General features: G+C 44.2%; 1 protein-coding gene across 3 annotated transcripts; it reads right to left on the bottom strand.

Moving 5' to 3' along the window:
• Window positions 1–131: 131 nt before the first annotated feature.
• RANGAP1 (Ran GTPase activating protein 1) lies at window positions 132–20,818 on the bottom strand. 3 transcript variants are annotated; one of them, XM_059816394.1, is made up of 17 exons: window positions 20,786–20,818; window positions 19,962–19,999; window positions 18,232–18,369; window positions 16,857–16,984; window positions 15,866–15,925; window positions 15,020–15,199; window positions 13,606–13,740; window positions 12,724–12,882; window positions 12,430–12,543; window positions 10,787–10,886; window positions 9,972–10,056; window positions 9,407–9,557; window positions 8,806–8,919; window positions 8,365–8,467; window positions 7,522–7,610; window positions 5,512–5,633; window positions 132–1,044 (listed from the first exon to the last, which is right to left on the bottom strand). In XM_059816394.1, the coding sequence occupies exons 3-17, from the start codon at window positions 18,341–18,343 to the stop codon at window positions 975–977; spliced, it is 1,722 nt and encodes a 573-aa protein (XP_059672377.1). In that variant the 5' UTR covers window positions 18,344–18,369; window positions 19,962–19,999; window positions 20,786–20,818; the 3' UTR covers window positions 132–974. The 3 variants fall into 3 exon arrangements, with proteins under 3 accessions (XP_059672377.1, XP_059672379.1, XP_059672378.1); XM_059816396.1 differs by having other exon boundaries at window positions 9,422–9,557; XM_059816395.1 differs by lacking the exon at window positions 19,962–19,999 and having other exon boundaries at window positions 20,786–20,812.
• Window positions 20,819–22,426: the final 1,608 nt, after the last annotated feature.

The raw sequence follows: 22,426 nt of genomic DNA, 5'->3' as shown, positions 1-22,426 counted from the left end.
AGAGATTTAGGGGCATCGGCTGCTACTCCTTCAGCACAAGAAAAAAGCACAGCCCTACCCGAGAATGATCAGTACAGCCCTAATTCTTCATACTCTTACATGTGAACAGCGCACACAGTCCCAGTGTTTTGTCAAAGGGAAGAGAAAGGGAACGCATATTCCACAGGGATTTGATGGATTGTATTCATTTCCAAACCAAGCCTATTTAATTAGGAAGAGAAGGGAAAGGGACAGGGAAAGGGTGGGAAGAGGGAACAACACAGGCGATGGCAAAAAAAATTTACAATAAAAATATGCTTGCTCCCTTAAGCAACAGCCACCAGGGTCAGCCACACTACACAAATATTCCAAGCCACAGCAGCCAGAGAGTAGTATATGAAAATACAAATCAGCCACACGCTGCCTTTGACAAATGGACTTGAAAAAAGAAACAAAAGGGAGCACACCTTGCCCCTCTGACCCAGCAGCAGCAGAAGGGGGTCAAGCACTTCCTTGGCCTGGAGAATCAGGGGTGGCAACAGCAGAGCCTCCCCTCCTGCACAGTGCTGAATGCTATCAGGCAGGAGTCAGTCCAATAAAATAAAATGCACAACTGGGTTGATCCTGATGAGAGCGCTTCTGGGCCCCACGTTAGTCTTGGCACACCCTTGCCAATGCGACTGAAGTGGCGGACTCCTTTTTAATTCATGCAGAGCTCAGAGCAGCACTGATTTATTCTTGCAGGGCAGGTGCTTATGCTAATCAGGGAGTCACTTCATGAGGAGTAGAAAAAAAAATTCAGCAGGATTTGTCCAAGTTTATAAAAGCAGAAGGAAGGACAGGCCCCCTGTAGGGGGGAAAAAAAAAAAAAAAAAGAAAAAAGAAGGGACAGCATGTCTGTATGGGCTCTGGGATCCTCTCCCACCACCCAGCTCTGAGTTCTCTGCTGACAACAGTTCTATGAGGGAAGGGCACAGCAGCACGTCTCTTGTCTCTTACAGCTGGTGGAGGGTTTGTAAGAGCATGTGGCGAGCAAATGAACAGGAGTCAAGAGCACGGTTTGGTCTGTGGAAAGAAGAGAGAGAGATTTAAAATACTAAATTTAAGAACGGCTTTGTATGTGACTTTGAATGAGCAAATAAACACTATTTCAAACGCACTGAGCTTGCATGTCCAAAAGTCTACGTCTTTTCCCCTGGGTCATCTCTTCTGAAACCATTCCCTGATCTCTGCACAGATCACGGCTTGAGCTCTCTCCTGTTGTTGAGTCCGAGGCAGGAAGACAATGGCCAAGAATCAGAACATTTATTTCCACAGGTGAAAAAAATCAGCAGCAGATCGCTGATCTCTGCAGCCTGGTGTCTCAGTTCAAGTAGAAGGAAGTGGGTGGGGGTGGAAGCTCCTTTCCCTCCCAGCAATGGAATTTTCCATATAGATTAACTGTTTAGGGCCCCAAAACACAGAAGACAAGCCTACTCGTACTCAAATCTTTTCTCACCCAGTCATCTGCTATCTTTGACCTGATGGTGACTTTGGTCTCAGGCCTTAAGTCTTTCAAAGAGGCCCTCCCCACCCCTGAGGTCAAGTAACAACTGACTGGCTTTGCTGGGCCACCTTTTGGGAGGCCTTACAAATAGCCCATAGAACCTACAGACCATTGGCTGAAAGCGCTTGGCACAGAGATTGCAATAGCAAAATCTACCTCACACAGAATAACCTGCTCCTTAAAACTGGATGATGGAACTATAGTCACATCAGGGTTAACATGGGGCTAAATCTCCCTAACATTCCCATCACCTCCCAGTAATGTATATTTCTGTTTCCACAGGCTAGCTGTTCTCTAAGCATCACTGAAATTTCTAACAGTCTGTATCCATCCATTAGGGAACTTCCTCCAAAAAATTTTAATTCAACATTTTCCACTGTTCTGAGAATGGAAATCATTAATTTTACCTCTCTCCTACTTCAACACAGCAAAACACCCTTAATAGCAGCGAGGTCTACTCAATTTGGGAAAGAAGGGGGAGCTGAAATAAAGATGGGTGTTATCTAGGTAGAAGCAAAAAATTAGTCTCTGGATTTATAGTACATGGGTAATAGCTGCAGAGGTTGTTTGGTATAGAGCTCCATGGATGCTACAGTTTAACAGAACCACATCCCGGAGATGAGTTAATCCCTTTTATCCCCCCAAGAGCCATTCAGTGACCCACACTGAACAGACAGGACAATTACAACTTGCAGTTTATCTTCAAAGGGGCTGGGTGAGGTATTTCAGTCATCATCTTTGGAAGATGCAGGCTTGTTTGCAATAAGCAGGTTGATTTTGTCTAGGCAGCTCCCCATTTTTGGAAATAGAGAACCTGAACTGCTGATGTTGATCACAGCCACCCTCCCTCACAGCCTCCACTCCTAACACCAAGCCTCCTCTCACACTAAGAGCCTCCTTACTTGCTGTGGAGTTAAACTGCCTGCCACTCTGTGCTACAGACTGTTGAAAAACCCCAAACAAATAAAAAACCCAACCCTTACAAAAAACCCACCACCACCTCCAGCAAGTCACAAGCAGGCAGCCAGACATCCACATACTTTCAAGGTTTCCACCCAGAAAATTATGGAAAAGCACATGTGGATTCACAGCACCCTCTTGTGTCCAAAAAAAGAAAATAACGACTGACAGCAGCAGGGTAAGACTGATGCTGCTTACAGTCCATAACCATAATTTTATTGTTATTTTTTAATGGAGAACATGACCTACATCACAAATTGTCACAAAAGAAAGGAGGAGAATGACTACTCCAGAAGTAAGCCCCTTGCAGCAAAAGGCAGCAGAGCTCTAGCCTAGGCAGCTACAAGAACTTTACAGCTCTAGAAGCCCAAATGAGCTAACTGCAATCCTAAAGGAAAAACCTAGAAAATATCACAAAAATGCATACGAGTTTGCTGCAAATGAAGGACTCATGAGTTTGACAGAATGGAAGTAGATTTGTTGCAGAAACAGAGCTTTGCAGATTACTAGGTTAACCAGTTAGAGGTTTCATTTAAGGTTAGGACGTGATTTTGTTCTGACTGAATTCCAAGGAAAGACAAGGGGTATAGGTTAATCGAGAAGCTGTTTTAACTGGATTTTGTGGTTCTTGAACTGCTCTTGTTCTCTCCAGGCAACTGTAGAGGATTTAATAGCTGTTCTCCTTGTTCCCTTAGGAAAAGCATTTTAAGCAAATACATGTATTTATAAAACGCAAAGGTATATTGCTTGTATATAGCGTTGACTTCATTATGCTGCACAGGACGTAAGTTCCCCTATGCTAATATCACACCCTGCAACAGAGGGGTTTGCAAATCAGGGAAAGCATCAGGTCCAAGAATTTCACAGCACCAGGGACACTCTGCAGGCTTGGCATTAACACCCTTACATACTGAAAGCAGGCAGACACATCTGCCTTCTACTGTGAGAGGCTCTTGATTCTCACACAATTTACACAGGACCGCTGAACAATCTCACACTTTCAGAAAGAGACTTTCCCCTCTTGTAGTGAAATGCTAGCTATGGATTCAATGGAATTTTTGTTGATGGATTCAGTAAGACCAGAATTTTACTCTTATTTTATCACATACAGCATCATCTACAGATGAAAAACATTTATTGGTATTTCGCAGGCCTGGAGCTTGGGAAAGGCCTACATACACACATACAGAGAGAGGGGGACAAGTGTCTTTTGTGAGCAAGTTTGTTTAGAAGGACACGTCAAGTTATGATACTACTCTAGGCACTGGAACATGACATAAGCAATTAGAAGGGTCAAATGCCCTGAACCGAAGTCCTCCTTTCTGTATTCCCAGCTTCAAGTGATTTAAATCCTCTATTTGGAGGGCTGGGGCTGATAGACACTAAGTGGTACTTGTTTTGATCAATCTGGGTCTCTGCATAAGCACTGCCTGATGAAGTAAGCCATCATTTTCTTCACCCTTTTATTTTAGGGCTGGTATTGGATCCTGACACTGGACATATCTACTTGATCAACAACCAAGATCACAGGCGCAAGCAGCAGTGTAGGAAACAGCAGAATCCAGTGATCTGTCTGGACAACTTCACATGACAAATCCTGATACTTCTTGCTTAAACCGATAATGATTGAGTTGGAGGTGTATTTGTTCAGTTGGTAAAGCATATGGTCATTGGCTTGTAACTGCCTAATTCTTAGCCTGACCAAGCCAAAGAGAGGAGACAGCAGACAAACTGTTCGACCAGAAGGGCCTCTAGGTTAGCATTTGCACACGTGTAAACAAGCTAGTCACACAGTTTCATTTTCCAAAACTGACCTTTGCATGGCTGGGTTCTGGACACATACCACTCCTACACATCAGCTTTGACAGTTTCAGCCACACCAATGCTCGGAAAACAATTCTTCGCCCCTATCACAACTGGTCTGCTTCCAATCCCAGTAGAACTAAGAAAAGACTGACTACCAATATTTGACCGCACCCCTATCATCCATGTTTCATACTGACCACAAGTATTTGATGCCTCTGCCTTTCATCAGCAAGAGGTCCTAACCATCTGCATATTACCCATACCATGAAAATCAGGAAGGCTTAAGCCTCATTCTGGAACCTGTTAAAAAGCTGCTTTCAACCTACAATGGCACATGGTCCGTGCTGGGCTAAACAGATGAGCTCCAAATGGATTTCAGACCTCTGCTGATTTTGCCTAAAGTGACAATTTTGGACTGTTTCTCCTCTTCACTGATGAAGAATAGTATTTAATCCTACCTCTCCTGAGGGAAGGTCTATTTGGTGTGGGTTTTTTAAGTCTCATCAATGCTGAAGTTCACACTGATTTAATCCAGAAGATATATGGCTTCCACAGCTATTTCATTTACTATGCTTTAAGACATTAAAGAAACTAAAGCTGGTGGGGGCAGGGGTTGATTCTATACCTGTACTAGAAGTAACATTAAATAGAGGTAGGCAGTAGAAGCAGCTTCTGTAACATTTATGCTCCAATTTAGTTCTCAGAAAAATCACTAACCTTTTTGCTGTCACAGTAGGAAGTTTCATTTAGAAACAAATTCAGTCTTTGTGTTTTGCAGTGTTTTGATCTGCTTGTGTTCAGTGTTACACAGCATGACAATTCAAGTAAAGCTCTGCTGACCCTCATTCTTAGAAGGGTGCTTTGGAGGGCACAGTTAGATCCAGTGTACTCATAGTTCACTCAAGGAGTGGCTAGAAACCCAATGGGCTTCCTTAAGCTCAAAACACCTCTTCTGTAACTGGTATGAGCAGTCTCTGCTTCAGAGACATTTAGTTGCAAAGCCAGCTTTCCACTACATCTTCTTTAGGATCAAGATTTTTTTTACTCTAAACCTTGCATACTAGAGTAAGCAAGATAAAAGTAGAGGTCCATTAGACTATTAATCCTTAATTTCAGAACAGATATTTAGTGGGCTTTAACAGAACAGCTTGCATGTAGCTATTAACCCTCAGTTTCACTAGCTCCCATGAAGACAACTGCATGGCAAGTACAATACTCACTTTGTGACAAAAGCTGAGAGAACCGGGGCCAGGGATTTGGGGAAATAATCCTGCTGGATCATATGGTTCAAGGTCATAAGAATACCATAGAGGCTTGGGACAGCTTTGATCTTCTCTTCACTCTGAGAAAAGGACAAGAAGATGAAGTCAGACATCAGACAATCACTATTTTATCTAATCCACTGTAGTTCACAGAGGCAATGAATTATCTGTTGAATTAAGTGCTCCCATACACTGTAGGAGAGAAAGCTGGCCACTAGATTAAGTGCAATGTTCTTCAAGACAAAGGTAGCCAATTCTATAGCCTCCCAGCACCAGCATCTGAAATAAAGCAGCATCAAGAACATTCTAGTACTAATCAATTGACAGCAGTAGTAATGGGGAAAGGGAAGCAATGAACTTGCAAGTGGAACAGCCAAATCTTCTCAGAGGCCCTGTGTCAAAGTGTTCTCTTAAGGAATTCCACCAGATTTCAATTCATAAAGAATTCACTTGCCTTAATTACATAATTTTTTCTTGTATTATTCTGTAGTTCGTTTTTATAACATCTTCAGTTCTTCAGCAGGCCTCCTCCAGAATTTGATGCAGTATTCCCAGAACTGGTCTCACAATTACATACAAGATAAAGGTAAGAGTCATGCCCCTGCTTACGTGATGCATAAGTTATTCTTGCTCTTAACGTGATGCTAACCTACGTGTCCCAACTCTTACATTGTTTTCATTTATTTCTCCACTGCCATTTCAACTAAAGCCTTTCATTCTGTAGACAGGATCTAGACCTGTGTTCCCAGGTGTATGATCTTGGAGTTCATGGTGCTAAGAATATCTGTTGCTCATGTGTTTCCAGCTATGTGGGATAGAAAATGATGGAAGCTGCTCCATCTCCACATATGCCTAATTCATGAACAGTTCTCTATAGCACAGATGACAATCAGCTGGCTGATCCTCAAGGGCTTTATTATCAATGCCACTTCCTGGCTTGAAAGAGTTCTTCGGGAGCACAAGTCTGTGCTTTGCACCTCATGCATATTTGCTATTTTCTGTATGGGTAAGAGGTAGGTGGTAGTCCCCGAAACAAGCATTCTGCAGAACAAAAAGCCATCTCTGGTTCTGTTGACCTGTCTGAGAAGTGGGAAACTCAGTGTTGGTCCAATGTCCAACAAACACAGGGAAAGACTAAACTGTTTTTTAGGAAATTAAGATGTATCCAAGCCTGTCAACAGCTGTCTGTACCCCGAGCTGGATATTACCAGAAGGAAATCCATAAACCTAACTAAGAGCAGACTGCTATAACATAGATTATGGCTATTCTGTGGTTTAGAATTGTCTTGGTCCAAGTTTCCATTCTCAGCTTCTAGATCTTGTGGCAGTGAGAAAAACATTAATCCTTGTAGCACAAGTAAGCAAAGGTGCTTCTTAAGCTTGCAGACAGAAACTCTCCCCAGTCATCTCACTGAAACTAAAGCTACAAGTATTCTAATGCAATTCGCAGGTTTCTTATTGACTCTCCATCTTTTCTCACAAGAAAGTTTATTCCCTGAAACGACATATTTAACACCAGTATTTGGCAAAGATACTCTGGAGCATGAAGTTCAATGCTACTGATCTAGCATGAGTAGTTGGATATATGTTTTTGAGCCACGCTACTAAGAGATGCCCTAAAGGACCACATTAACTAATAATAGTGTAGATTAGACTCCTGGACAGGGCTTTTTATAGACACCATAGTCCAGCAGCAGCACTATTTTCTTACCTGAAGAAGTCATCCTACCTTTAGGGGATGACCGAGAATGCAGAGCATATTAAGCTGTAGAGCTGACACCTCCTTCATCCTAATGCAACCTTGCAATTTGCAATTCCTGCTGGACCTGCAGACTTCCATTGTCCCTGGGCATCAAGCATGCACAGGCACCCAGCTGCTTCCATGGCAACATAATTACCCAAAACCCTGCCAGCCTGGTCTTCAACAGCCTAAACAGACCATAATTTAACTCTTTCCTGCCTCCTCACCTTAAGTAGTCCCATGTGGATCAAGAGGCTTGTGATGAATGCATCCGAATTAAACGTGGCAGAAGTGAAGGCTTTTCTCATCAAGGCATCTAAAAAGAAATAAGTGCATCATATTGAACAATACAGAAAGGGATGCTGTTACAGATTTTATGATCAAGACTGATCATACAGGACCTCAGGGAATATCAGCTGTTAAAATGAGTTTTGGGAGGTAATATCTTTTAAGATTCCAGTTGTCTCCACAGGGACTAGGTATAACCTCTGAAACACCGAGACAGATAAAACCCACTCCTTAGGCATAAGGCCTGATATAAAGGAAAAGAAAAAACCCAACAAATAACAAACAATAAAAAAAAGCAAAACCACCACAAAATTTGCACACTGCCAAGCTTCAGATGTAATTTGACCTCAGTCCTACACATCACTTATGCTCTACTCAATGCATTTGGACATCCATGCTATGTGCATACACACATACAAATATGAACAGATAAAGTAGAGCAGCAAGAGTCAGAGCCTTAAAATTTTGAAGGCCAGCAAGAATTCACCTTTCATTTGAAACTGAAACGAATGAGAACACAATGAGAAAACTTGTTCAGCTGTTTTCCGGGTTCCCTCAGGACCAATATTCTGGAAGCACAAGATATGCTAAATTCAGAATGACTCTCTACTTTCACTCCACACCACAGCATGGCACAGCTTGGTACTTTGTTATCCCGGGTTTCCTGCTGCCAGGGACAAAACAGTTCAACCGCCTGGCCCACAGGGGCCTTCCACCACACCGCACTGGTGTCTTTGACACTGAGGCAGGTCACACTATGAAGTAAAGAAAGGCCCAGTCACCTGTTGTTTCATGCACTGCTGTTTTCACTGGGCCTTCATCTTTGAAAACCGAGGATATCCTTAGGAGAGTTGTAACTACTTTCTCTACATCAGCTGTATCTGTCTGAAAGACAAGGAAGAAAAAAAAAAATCAGGGGCCATTCAGTTCACTCTCACTAGCTACGAAAAGATGGATCTCTGCTAGGGCTGTGACAAGAATCACAGCCTTCAGCTGACAGTTTTGCCATGGCCGTATCACAAGGCCTAAGCAACACTCTGAAACAAAGTTACTCTATGTAGAAGCTCTGGTGCCAGTATAAGCATTAACTGCATCATCTGCTTCCATAAGGTTCCTTGGGATCACTGGAGAGAAGATACAAATCTAGGTCTCAAGAGAGAAAGTTATCTCTGGGGATTAAACGATTCTGAGAGAGAATCACAGAAGACCACCAGCTCACCTACCTGCTGAGCTATCAGCACAGAGCACTTTGGTCCTAGTCGCAGCAGCTTCTCGGGTGATGGGAAAGCAAGGAACGTGGCAACGTCCACAGGAGGAGATTGCACTGGAGTTGAATCCTGAAACAGGCAGAATCCATCTCAGGTTTACTTTTGGAAGTAAATAAATTGGTTAAGCAGCAAAGGCACATAGGGCAGGTCAGGACACAGGTTGGGATTTGTTCTATTTGAAAACTATTTGAGGCTGGAATGAGCCCAGAGTTGGAACAGCCAGAATACGCTAGCATGACTGCATGGCATTGCATGTGCAAGGTTCCCACCATTTTCTGGACATGGGAAGACTTTTTCTACCCGTGTTTGTTATAATTGCTACTCAGCCTTTCCCTCCATGCATGTGTGCACATGCACACTTTAACAAAACATGTTTCCAAGTCATCCATTTTCTTAATTTCCTGCATGTTATCTCCCTGACTATTATTACAGTGCCAGCTCGTGCAGGAATGTGAACTCCTGCCAGCACTCCAAGTTCAGATGCACTCCAGATCTCATTTCCTCTTTTACTCTCCTCCAGCTGAGGAAACAGGAATGCATCTGGAAGTAAGCTTACCTGTGAATCAATTACCTTCTTAGGAGTCAGTGACTCCTGTTCTCCCTGTCCTCTCTCCTTCAGCTGTTGCTGTTCTTCTTCCTCCTCCTCTTCTTCAGTTTCATCCTCCTCCTCCTCCTCTTCATCCTCCTCCTCCTCCCCTTCATCATCACTAAGGTTTGAGAGTTACATGTTACATTAATTACACCCTTGCAAATCCTGTACACTGGAACACAAACATTTTTTCAAGAACAAAAAGGAGCCTCCCCTCAAGTCTTCCTGCAAGAAGTATATCTCTATCTACAACAGATTAAGAGGACACCCAGGCTTCAGTCACCCAGGTGACAATGGCAAGTAAAGAGCAAGGAATGCAATCAATAACTAACAGTAAGGTAAGTCCATCGATGAAAACAAGACACAAGGCTTATCCTGCTTATGGAATCCCTTGATTGTGCTCCACACTGCACACACAGACCAACATCCACCTGCAATGTTACAGTTCTTTGTTTTAAAACAGATAGGTGAATGCAAGTGTTGATGAAAATTGTTGGAAAACTTCCGATTTAAACTCTGGTACCCTGCCTACCTCAAAGAACCCAGGACAGCTGCCATATTGAAGCCTTCAAGGATCTCCTGGAGTTGCTCACATCCTTCTTCTCCCAGACAGTTACCTAGGTTGATAGGGGAAAGGGACTAGACTTAACAGATGCGCACAAGTTTGTTCTTGAGGATTTCACTATAGATTCTTGTCTATCCTGTATTTCTCAAATTGAACAGTTATCAGTCATTTCTACAAAACACCTTAGAGGCAACAATGCAACCTTCAGTTATCAAAAACAAACAGTTAAACAAATTTCAGCAGCATTACACAATGGTTGGAGACAAACAAACTCCCTAATTTTTCAGAGTGTCTTTCAGAGACTTCCTGCTAGTTCTATAAACAGCTCCTGTTCTAAGCGATTTTAAACCAAGGACACACAGCACAGTACCACTGAAATGCAATGACCCAAGGTATGAACAGCAAAAGCCAACCCTGGTCAAAGTTCTCCCACTCTTCTACAGAGATGTGCACAGAGGGTTGTTGGTTTTTTTTGCAAGTATGAAATATTTGAGATCACAATGAACAATTTAAAAAGTTTTACTGAAAACAGGTACAGGTATAGTTTAATCTTTCCACTTCACAAGATGTACTGAAACTGCTTAACTTTAACAATTAACTGAGTTCGTGGCTTAAGAAAACTTTCCTGTCCCGAGGTCATTCAAGTTCAGCTACTCTCAGAATACCATTTTTTTAAATGCTGACAATTGCAAGACTAAGATGTGTAATACTGTCAACTTTCTTCCTAGTGGCTTCTAGATGGGAGCAGACAAGACATAGTTTGATCTAGCAAACTTACATACCATTGAGATCCAACTTCTCCAACTCTGCCTTATCTTCAATAGCTTCAGCAACAGTCAGAGCAGCATCTCGTTTGATCTCACAGAAGGACAAATTCAGTTCCTAAGAAGCAGAAGAACATTTGTTTGCAGAATTCCTATTAACATCTATCATCTCCATAACCTTCATGTGCTCACAAGTGTTCTGGAAAGAATCTCACCTAAAAAGGCTCTTAGCAAAAATAAGTATTTTTAATTGGAAATAAAACCTGACACATAGTTCTACTTCACATACCTAAAGGGGGTATTTTGAAACATACTATTGTTAAGAGCAACACTACCGAAGGTAACCACTTCACTAGAATAGCCACAGAGACCAGACCATTCTGACTGCTCACCTAAAAGGTAGTAGACATTTCAGTCCTTAGCAATCAGCTGACTGGAGATCTTCACTTATTCAAGGGTCACAAGAGCATTCCAGAATTCACACAACAGTAAGTCTTACTGAAGAAGGGTAGCTAATATACTAAATGGACTGCACATTTCCTTTTGAACACTTAGGTTGCAAGTTAAGGCCTTCAAAAGACAAAGCAAGTGGTACTACTTCTGATAAACACAGCCAGCAGAGAAACAGTGAGGACAGACTAGTAAGAGTACAGTTATTCAACAGCCAGGCACCATCCCCCACCATTCCACGTTGTGCTCAATCAATCCTTTCCTGAGAAGAGATTTAATATTAACAGCAAAAGAGAAGCAGTCCTTGAACAGAATGAATCAGCTACAATTGCTTCATGCTACCCTCCCTTAACCACTTCTGCTCTAGAAAAAAGGATTTAACTTCTGGCTGTTCATCCCAATACCCCCATTAGAATCCTTACTTAAGGTTTTGTGGGATATTCAGACATAAGTTCCAGTAGAACCAGCAGAAGCCTGAGCAAGAGATCTCACACCACAAAGCACCTACTTCTTTCTGTACCAGGTTCATATACGTAAATAAATATTAGCACTCAGCTGAATTTTTGTCTTTGACTGTAAGCTTGCAAGATTAGGAATTAGGTGTTCAGCATCTGTCCCGGTGCAGTTGTGACCCATGGCAGGTGTTTCTAGAGATCCTAGTTTACTTACATTACTGCCTGGACTTAGGCCTGTCTAGAATGTTGTCAAATGCAAGTCCTGTGCAAATACTGATGTAGGAGGCTGTGGTATTGCCAAAAACTAAAAATATTTGAATCTTTGATATATGCCCTAACAAAGAAAAAGCATTAACTGTATGAACTCCAAAATGCTGAAGAGATCACAAGCGGTTCATGAAGAGGAATGTCTCAGTCCCCGCTCACGACCCTCTGAGATGTTCTAAAAGCAGATACTTCCATTATCAGATTTCTTCAATAGCACTTGCTGAGTTGAACCGACAGCTTCAAAAACATCAGGCATAGTCTAAACAGATCAATGGTACATCTCCGTGTAGAATAGCCTTAGCCAGATGTGGCGATGCCACTAATCAACAATACAGCTTACTGCTTTCGAGTTGTGAGAGCAGAGCCTGCACTGAAGTGAATCCCACTTTAAAATAATCAGTAGTGGTAGGAGAATGGACAGAAAAACAGGAAATGGGAAACTAGGCATTTTCAAAAGAGATTCAAAGCTGAACAGCAAGAATACAATACCTTTAATTTATGAAGCCCTTCTTTAACAGCATCAGCAATAGCAACAGCACCCTTCGAACGCACCAGGCAGTCTCCAAAGTTGATCACTTCAATCTGCCGAAGTGCCTTCAGAGTCTGCAAGACAGCACAAATTCGAAAGTACAGACATGCAAGTAGATGAACGTCCTGGAAGGTCATGCTTCCCACTGCAGTGTGGCATGTGGCTCCACCACCCCAGAGGTGCTAATGCTAACTATATATGAGGAGTCTGGGAGGCAGAAGACAAACCCAAAGCAACTGCTTAGAACAACTCACCTCTGCCATGGCCACAGCTCCTTTCTCTGTGAAGGTGTTGTCATTCAAGTTTATAACCTTAAGCAGTGGGTTGATAGCAAAGGCCTGGGCCAGTGCTGTGATGCCAGGATGGTTAATTCCATTCTGTGGCATATGGACCTCTTCTAGAGTCCCAATGATCTGGGAAAAGATGCAGATGAAAAAAAGCTGTTAGGAGACATACTTCAACTCAAGAGTATAGTGCTCCACTCTAAGATTTGCTTAAAATTGTTTTACTCCAACTCAGAACGCCACTAGTTCTTCTACATAGAACTATTCACCAGCAACTACCTAACAATATGCACCATAGAAGTCACTTTTAGCAGGAATGGGAATTAGGTGGCCCCAACCACAATGAATTCTCTTCCTCCAACAAAAGTGCAAGTTAGCCAGTGACAGCTAGAGGAAGCTAGGCAGCATTTAGAGCCCTCACAGGATGATCCTAGTGAGAACACTAGGTTGCTTTTGCCTGGTGATTGAACAACTAGGCAAAGTAGTACTCAAGAGGTCAGCTGGTACACCTACTCCACTACCACATAACCTCCATTAGCACAGAGGGAGGAGAAGCAATAGGACTACTATTAAATTACTGGGGAGATGCCTATTTCTCCCTCAAGTAACTACTTTACACAGCCACTAATTATGTGGATGGAAACTTAGGTCACAGAAACATTCAGTCATCAATTCTAATTGCACTTGTTGAAGACTCGAGTTTCAGCAACAAACAACATCACGACCTTCATGAACCAACAACCAGCCACTGCCTCCAAGCTGAGGCAAGCTCTGTGCGCATTATCTTTAACATTAGCACTTAAGCACACCTTGCTCCAATTTGCTGTCAAGAAGCTCTGGTTTGGTACTTACCCCAAAGGCTTCAGCCAAGGCAGTGGCACCATCATTCTCTAGACGGTTTCTGCCAGCCACAAATATTTTCAAAGCAAGCGGCTTGCCCTGGGCACTTGATTTCCTGTGACACTCTTTCAGAGCGGCTGCCAATATCTAAAGATAAAACAAGCAGTTTATACTACCTCAGCATCTCATTCTGAAGGAATCCAAATGTGTTTTTTATATCCAGCTCTCAAGAAATACTTTGGTCACCACTGAAATGTACCGGCTTCTACAGTAGGCTATACAATAAAACTGTCTGTAACCACAAATGCTTGCACACTACAGACAAGAAGTGATGATTTTGCAACACTAGAACACATTGACCCCATTAAGAACATTTGATTCTTAAACAGGCAAACATACAAGGGTCTTAGTGATAACAACAGTTAGTCACAGTTTTCTGCTTCATCCAACAGGCATCCTTCAGTGCTAGGCATGGCAATACTGTTCTCTCAAATTCAAGGCTACTAGCTCCCTTGACATGGAATCTAATGTTTAGGATAGAACTGTTCTCCTATCCTGGAAGAACAGATGAGCTTTTCATACTTCAGAAATTTATCCATGAAAACATGTAGAGGGAAGAGATCTTGAGCCTGGAGAAATGGGCCAATAAGATCTCATTAAGTTTAAAGGGAAATGTGAAGTCCTGGAAATGGGGAGGAATAACCCCATGTACCAGCATAAGCTGGGGGTCAAGGGGGGGCAAAATAGCTTGGCAGAGAAGAACCTGGGGGTCCTAGTGGGTAAGAAGTTGACTATGAGCTAGCAATATACGCTTGCACCAAAGAAAGTCTACTGGGCTGCCTTGGGAAAAGCACTGTCAGCAGGTCAGGGGAAGTGATTCTTCTCCTCTACTCAGCCCTGTGAAATGCATCCGAGTACTGCATCCAGTTCCAGGCTCCTACATGGACATAATGGGTTGAGTCCAGCAAAGACTCCCAAGGATGATTAAGGAATTTGAGAATTTCACATACTGGGAGAGTGCTAAGAGCTGGGATTATTAAGGCTGGAGAAGACAAGGCTCTGGGGGAGATCTTATCCATGTGTAAGAACAGCCAAAATTACAGGATGGGGGGAGAAGGCAGTGGCAGACACAAATGCACACAAACTGATGCAGAGAAAATTCCATTTAAACACAAAACCCCCTTTTTTACTGTAAGGGTTGTTAAACACTGAGATAGACTATCCAGAGAGCCTGCGAAGTCTCCGTCCTTTGAGATATTCAAAACCTGACTAGACACAGCCCTGAGCAACCTGGTCTAGTTGCCCTGAGCAGGGGAGTTGAACTAGATGATCCCTTCCAACCTCAACCACTCTGTGATTTTATGTAGGGCAGTCTGAAGCCAAGTCCTGGCTCTGACCTCACTCCCAAAAAGGAGACAACTCTTACCTTGCCACCACCAATGCCCATGCCACAGTTATTGAGCTTGAGTTCCTGTAGGGTATAGCATGCAGGACTCTTCAGCAGTGTCTCAAAGCCACGCACACCATCTGGCCCAAAGGCATTGTCACTCAGGTCCAGCTCCACCAGCTGGGCTCCAGCAGTGATGAGTGCATCCCCCAAAGAGATCTGTAAGGAAACAGATGGCAGTGGGTGGGAGGGAGGGAGTGGATTGACTTTTAAGTGACAGCATCACTGCAGTGGATAGGTATGACAGTGATGCTGCAAAAAATTTCCACTTTGAAGACATTCGGCAAAGCTGCATGGGGAAATAAAACTTCACAGCTAAAGCCAGAGAAGAAGTTGTGCAAATTAAGCTAAAGATAACCATAAGGCAGTTACCAAGAAGTTATCCCATCCCTTTAGGTCAAATACACATTTTTCAAAGAGAGTTTCCCCTTTTACACTGCTAAAAGAAATATTGTTTTCATTCTGTTGAGTTTATCATGTTCTTGCTTCACAGGACTCAAAGAGGTAGGGAGCTCTGTAATGCTCTTGGAAGAAATGGCCATATGCTTTTATTTGGAAAGCTTAGTTCCCATTCTATGTATTGGATCATGAGGACGTTTTCCCCAGTGACAAACCTCTTCACTAGCATGGACTTGCATTTGGCCTTTTATCAACTCTTCACTTCATACAGAAGGAGCAAAAAAGAATCACCTATTCTGAGACACTTAGTGTTAACAGCATAGAGAAATATCAGCTCTGTGCTAAAACACATACTCCCACAAAAAGCATGACAGGCGAGAAAAGAAATTATGAGAGTCAGAAGTCTCAGATCTAGTTTTTACTTACCAAAGCAGGAGGGATCTCAGACCTCAGTCTCCCTGTGAACATGTCACTCCAATGACACCTCTAAAATAAGAAACATACAGATAGAAACCATTGCAAATATTTAGGACAACACAGTCGTACAGAGGTTTACACATACAAGCTGCATTACATCACGGGGGACAGCTTAATACTGTCTGCTTTCCCTTGGGCTTGTTATTTGATTGTACTAGAGAGCTATGACAACTAACTTTACAATTACTTCACTTGCAAGGACATAAAGCCACTGAAACGCACATTGTAAATAACACAAGAATTCTTGCTTGCATTCAAGCTGGAATTCTTTTCTGCTGAGAAAATTACCACAGGAAAAAGCAGCAGAAAACTAAAGGATACATTAGGAATCCAGATTTCACTAAGATATGGAGCTCAACAATCTGAACTTGCTTGAAAAGCCACACCTGGGTGACTAACGTGAATCAATGTTTCATACTCCTCTCCTGAAAGGATGGCACTTCTAGCAGCACAGCATCATCCTAATGTTAGGCTAGAACAGTAGTAGGGAAACATAGCTTGGACACAGAAAAACCTCCTGGTGCATTTCCTCCATTGTTTCTCCCCTATTCAGGTATTCTCTGAAGACTCATTCTTCAGAAGATCTGATCATTCTCCAGAAGATATGACCCAGCTTTTCCATTAGAATTAAAGTTTTGTTGCCACAGTTCTTTGTTTATAGATACTGCCTCTGCAGAGAGGCTCTTTCTTGTACAGCTTCCCAGCTTTAAGATTGGAAGCCTTCTGAACAGGAACAGTTAGGAATGCAGAAAATGTTCCCATTATCCCAAAGTCCACAAGTTCTGCCGTATTTTCATATGGTTGTTCTTCCTACTGAAAGAACCACCAAGCAAGGTTTGGGGCTAACTCAAGGCAGGCTACTGCAGGAAGAGCATAGATAGGCCTTCAGTATTTCTACATTACTCCTTCCCCTTCACCACCACCCCCTTGAGGATCTCACCTTGAGCTCCGATTTCTTCTCCAAGGCTTTGGCAATGACCTTTGCTGCCTCCACACCTACTGTGTTGCCTTCCAGGCGCAATGCTTCTAGGGCATCAAATTCTTCAATCTGCTTTATCACTTCTTCAGCTGCAAAAACCAGATAGTCTAGTTGGCCTTTCAACTACCAACTTACATACCACAATAACACTCTGATGCAGCAATACTTGCTCAACTCCACCCTTAGCGAAAACAGCTGAACAACATTGTCTGAAAGAATCCTGAAACAGCAATGGGAACAGAGCTAAAGTGTCAGATCACTAAAGAGAACATTCTCTATTCCCCACACTGCCTTTTCATAATTTATTTCTAGTTCTATTCTCTGATAGCTATTCTCCTATTTGCAAAAGTAAGTTTCCTTACTTCCTAAGATTCCTCTGCCATTCAGCACATGGTTTAGGAGCTAGAGTGCATATGCCTACAGAGATGCAAGGACTAAGCTAACAGTTGATGGGAATTGGTGCCACATCAACAGGAAGAAGTTCCCACTAGCTGGCAAAAGTAGATGCCTGTTTAGCAAATACGTCACGGTGGAACAACTCAACTCTGAGTAATCCTATGCAAGACACAGGAGCACGCTGCAGACTCTCTCCTGTCAATGGACACTTGTTACCATTCCCAAGCTCCAAAGCCTCTCCCCATAGTTCAGTGGCTTTGCACTACCAAAACAGCGTATAAAAAAGCATCACCTTTGGAACAGTAAAAAAGGTACGCACTATAGCAAATAACCTCTCTGAAGAACATGCTGTTTCTTAGTGTGGCAGAAATGTTGAGCTAAGAACATATACATATTCTCCAGATATTTACTACATTAGCAGCTACTGCAAGACATTTTTAGTTGGGAAACACACATACACCAGCAAGAGAGATATTCCAGAAAAAAAAAACAAGAGTCTAACAAATTGGTCAGAATTTGGAAAGAAACTGGACTATTGCAGCAGTCTAACACATGAGCCCATTCCTCTGTGCAGGTGTCTGAAGCATCTACTTGGTTCCAAGAGCTGTTATCCACTTGCTTACTGTTTTTAAAGGGAGCACTGACTTCTAGAGCACAGTGACTGTCAAAAGCACTTGGAGAGAACTCCAAGAAAACAAGAATTACACACCAGGGAGCCAAACCCCAGTTCCACCAGCTGTAGCAGTGCCAGGGCACCAGGTCAAAGCAGGGTACAAGAAGGGTAAGAAATGTCTCTATCAGAAGCAGCTGTAGGTGAAAGACCCTTCCATCACAGCTAATATTATGACAGCTTGTCCATGCAGGATTAGCAGGAGGTTTACCTCAAAACTTTAGAATTTCAGGCAGACACTTCCCAAACACACGGGTATTTTTTTCTTACCATCTTCAGCTGTATTGAGCTTAAGGCTCTGGCCTTTGAAGCTCAACTGTCCGCCACCCACTTTGGTATTGGCAAGTGACTCCACAAGTTTAGTGATGTCTTCCGATGCCATTTTTCTGCTTTTCCAAAGGTTAAGAGCTGTCAATGAAAAGAAATTGTCAACATAAAAAAGCAAACTACAATACATAATCTGTATGAATAATCATATTTATTTGAACACTAACATGTTTTTTGTTCCTGAGACATCTAATTGAGTTTTCAATGTCATTAGTGTTTTCACCATAGCTCACTTATGACAGCTAGGCTAGATTAATATTCCAAAGCCAACCAGTCAGATGGAGTTGATTCTTCCAATACTGACAAGACTTGGGTTTTGATGGAGATGTTACACTTCATAAATAACCAGTACCTAAAACTACAGATTAAGGCCACATTAAGACATTACTCTTTGCGCAACACTTACAATTAAGACATAACATCCCTCTCTCGCCAAACCCCAACCTTTAATTATACATGCTGTATATTTCCCCTGTTCTCCAAAGCAAGTTAGAATGAACACAACTGGTTTTTTCCAGTGATATCCCCAGTAGTGCCCTTGTCAGCGCAGTTCTAGAACAACCGAGTTGCTGAAAACATCACATGTGTTGCATACAAAACACTCTCTCAGGTTTGTGGGTTCTCTTTCCTTTCAGATGTCCCACACAGATTCATCACACACATTAAACAGGATGATCTTACACTGGTGATGGATTAGCGAACATTTTGCCTTGAGGCACAAGTTTGAAGCTAACCATGCCTAGTACCATCTGCATACCATTATTTAATTAATATCAATCACTGTGTGAAGTAGCTGGCCACCATTCATTCAGCAGGATAAACAGAGCATGTTTCTTATCCCAGCAGAGGTGCTGGGATAACAGACAACACACACCTAGTGCTTAGAAGCAACACACTTATGAAACAGACTTCTGGTGTCAGAAGGGATGAAGGTTCATTCCTACAACAGAAAACTGGTTCCCTTCCATTCTTGTGTGACTTAGAAGTGGTCCCACATTCTTGCAGCTCTCTGACCTCAACAGCGCTGGTTTTAAAACACCCCCTAAACAGAAGTTGTATATACATACTTTCCTCCTGATACCTAGCTGTGAAGCCTTCAGCTTCCCCAAAGTACAGCTTCTCTTCAGCTTTCATTAACTTTAGTATTGCTTTTGGACACAGGGGAAGAAAAATAATCTCCAAGGTTGATCATCATCACTTTTCTAGGATGACTGTCCTCTCAAGTAGGTGCTGCCAGTAGAAAGATGGTCACATAACTTACTCCGCTCCTACCAGGCCACACAGACACCAGACTGATAAGACATTCCCAATCTCTGACAATCCAACACCAAGAAGGAAGAAAGAGAGGACATCCTCCAACCCGTGAAGGCTTTACCAGACAGGAACAAAAGTCAGGAACAAAGAAGTCAGTCTGTTCACCTAGTTCAATTATTAACTTTACTTTTAAATACCTCATCACCCTGCTGTTTAAAAAATTAGTTCTATTCTACTATGATGCTCTTCTATACTCTACAGCGGTACTCACTCCCTTTGCTTCTCTTTCCCTTAAATCTCCTTTTACTTTCTTCACCTTACACACAGGCTACTTCCTAATTTCAACACATGACTTCATCATCGCATCTTGAAGTATGTTTTATTGCAAACATGCCAGCCACACCCAATTGTCAACCTACCAGAGGTCTCTTCACTGCTAGTTCTTCTGCAGGGAAAGCTTTTAAAAAAATACAATCGAAGAGTTAGTACGCTTGGCAAATAAAAACAAGATCTGGAAATGCCTGAAGAGAGGTTTCCTCATTACTTAAAGACTGTATGAAGCAGTACACTTCCTGATGGTCAAAAAAGCTAGTTCAGCCGAATGCTTTATTTACAACAGTTTGTCCACGCCAACAGACAACACACCGGCTACCCGCTGTGCCACCCTTAGGAGGAGCCTGCTCTGCTCTCCCGGCAAGGGAGGGCCCAGCACCCGGCTCCCGGGAGCGCTGGGTGACAGCCCAAGGTTACCCTCCAGCCAGCCCCTGACAGCCTCCCCGCGCGGCTTTCCCCCGATCACGGCTGAGGGCTCCTCTCTTTCCCCGAGGAAGCTGCCGAGCGCCGGCCACGCCGCCACCTGCGCTCCGCGGCGGCCCCTGTGAAACCCGCCCCGCTCCGGCCCCACATAACGGGCCCCGCCGCCCCGGCAGACGGCGCCGATGCCCCCTCTCCCGCCCCACGCGCGGGCGGCCCCCGCCGTGCCGCCCGGCGCGCGGGGAGAGCAGGGGCGTGAAGGGGACTCCCGTGGCCGGGCACACGTGACCTGCATCCACGAGGGGGTACCCTCGCCTCCGCGTGGGAGGGGCGCGCGTGGGAGCGGGGCGGCGCTCCCGCTCCCCCCGCGCGAGGAGCCGGAGCGGCGGCGGCGGGGGTTAGTCTGCGGGATCGCCTCACCTCACGCACACCCCCCTCCCCCTCCCACCAACGGTGACGGCGGCTACCGCCTCGCCTCGCCTCTCCTCACCTCACCTCCGCGCCGCGCGGGATCCGGCGCCGCCGTCCGCCCCTGGCTGCCGGGGGAGGCGATCGAGTGGCGCCGGCTCAAGCCCTCACGCCGCCGCCGGGGACGATGGGGGAGGGGCAGGCGGGGGAGGCGGAGGATTTGAAAGCCGGCAGTTTTGCTCTCCCCTCTGGGATTGGCTGCGCGGCGTGACGTCACAGAGGCGCCCCCCCGCCCCGCGCCGGGTGCTGACGGCCGGCGTGCCGCAGCCGGCGGGCCTCGCCGCGCGTAGGCGGGGCTACGGGGCCCGCGCGGCGCCGCCAGTCGCGGGGCACGCCGGGACGTGTAGTCCGGGAGAGGGTACCCGGCATGCCTCGCGCGAAGTCAGCCGGTGGGGAGGCGGCCTGAGCCTGGGCCTGGGCCGGGCCTTCTCCCGCACGCGTCCCGTGGTGCGAGTGAGGTCGTGTGACACCGGCACTTGTCCCTGCCCTCGGCCACTTCCCCTCCCGCCTCTCCAGAGCGCGGGCTCCGAGGCGCGGCAGCCGCGCCGCCGGTCTCGGAGGGCTGAGTGGATCTGTGGTGTGCACCCGAGCCCCTTTCACAACAGGCGTTCTGGGAAGGTGTGGCCGGAGGAGCTCTGAGCTGCACTGCAGACCTCCCACATACCCACAGATAAGACACGAGTGCCTTTTTCTGTGAACCCTCTTTTAGATAATGTCTCTGCCGATCTCATCGTTGTACTTACGTGTTCTTGTCAAACCTTTCTGCTGAGAAAAGCTTTTCATCGAGGAGTGCACAGTCATTCCTACTTAAGCATGCAAAAAGCATCCATTTGCTTGACGGCTTCATGTGTACATTGTGTGTGACATTTTCCTCTTGAGTATAGAAATAAAAGTACACCTAAAAGTAAACCTGCGTGCTACTGTAGTATGTTTGCACAGGTCCTTTTAACCCAATCCCTTATCTCTGAGTTGCAACCTACAGGCACTGACATAGGTACCATTTCAGCTGGGAGACACAGGTACCTGGTGAGATCAGTATCAAGGTGGGTAATAGGCTGGATTTATTCTGCCATTGGGTCACAAAATATTACAAGAGGCATTTCTCCTCTCACAATTCTCCCAACTGTGGTTTTCAGAAACAGTATCATATGCTTATACGTACCCAAGAAAATAATGACAGAAATTGGCAATGCTGGGGGACCTGGGAGACTGCATTGAGGTTGAAGGGCATGGTAGACCTTCTTCGTTCTGGGGGAATACAGAAAGCAATTAAGTTTCTTTATGGAACATGACAGCTGAAAGAATAAAAGCCATAAAGCAGTACAGCAACCAAACAGAAAAATTGAGCAAAAGCTAACTCACAAATAGTAAGAGGAGTTTCTCTTGCAACTGAAGAAAATTAAGAAGCTGAGGCACTGACTAGATTACAGGTGTATGTGAGAAGCATAAAGCCACCAGAAAATGTAGACCAGATGAAGGAATAAATTAGTGTGATCTCGAGGAGTTTGAACTTGGAAAATATAAGCAAGGAATTTGGCACTTGTGATTAGTTCCTCACAATCTTTAGCAATAAACAGGATCATATCAAACACATCTGATTCCCTTCTCTGTTGTTCTCCCAAATATTGGGTAATTACCTGGGAGAATAAAGACTTTAACTGTG

This window comes from Gavia stellata, chromosome 4, assembly GCF_030936135.1.
Source record: "Gavia stellata isolate bGavSte3 chromosome 4, bGavSte3.hap2, whole genome shotgun sequence".
Lineage (NCBI taxonomy): Eukaryota > Metazoa > Chordata > Aves > Gaviiformes > Gaviidae > Gavia > Gavia stellata.
The sequence above is the reverse complement of the archived record's forward strand: the minus strand, read 5'-3'. Positions and strand labels throughout refer to the sequence as shown.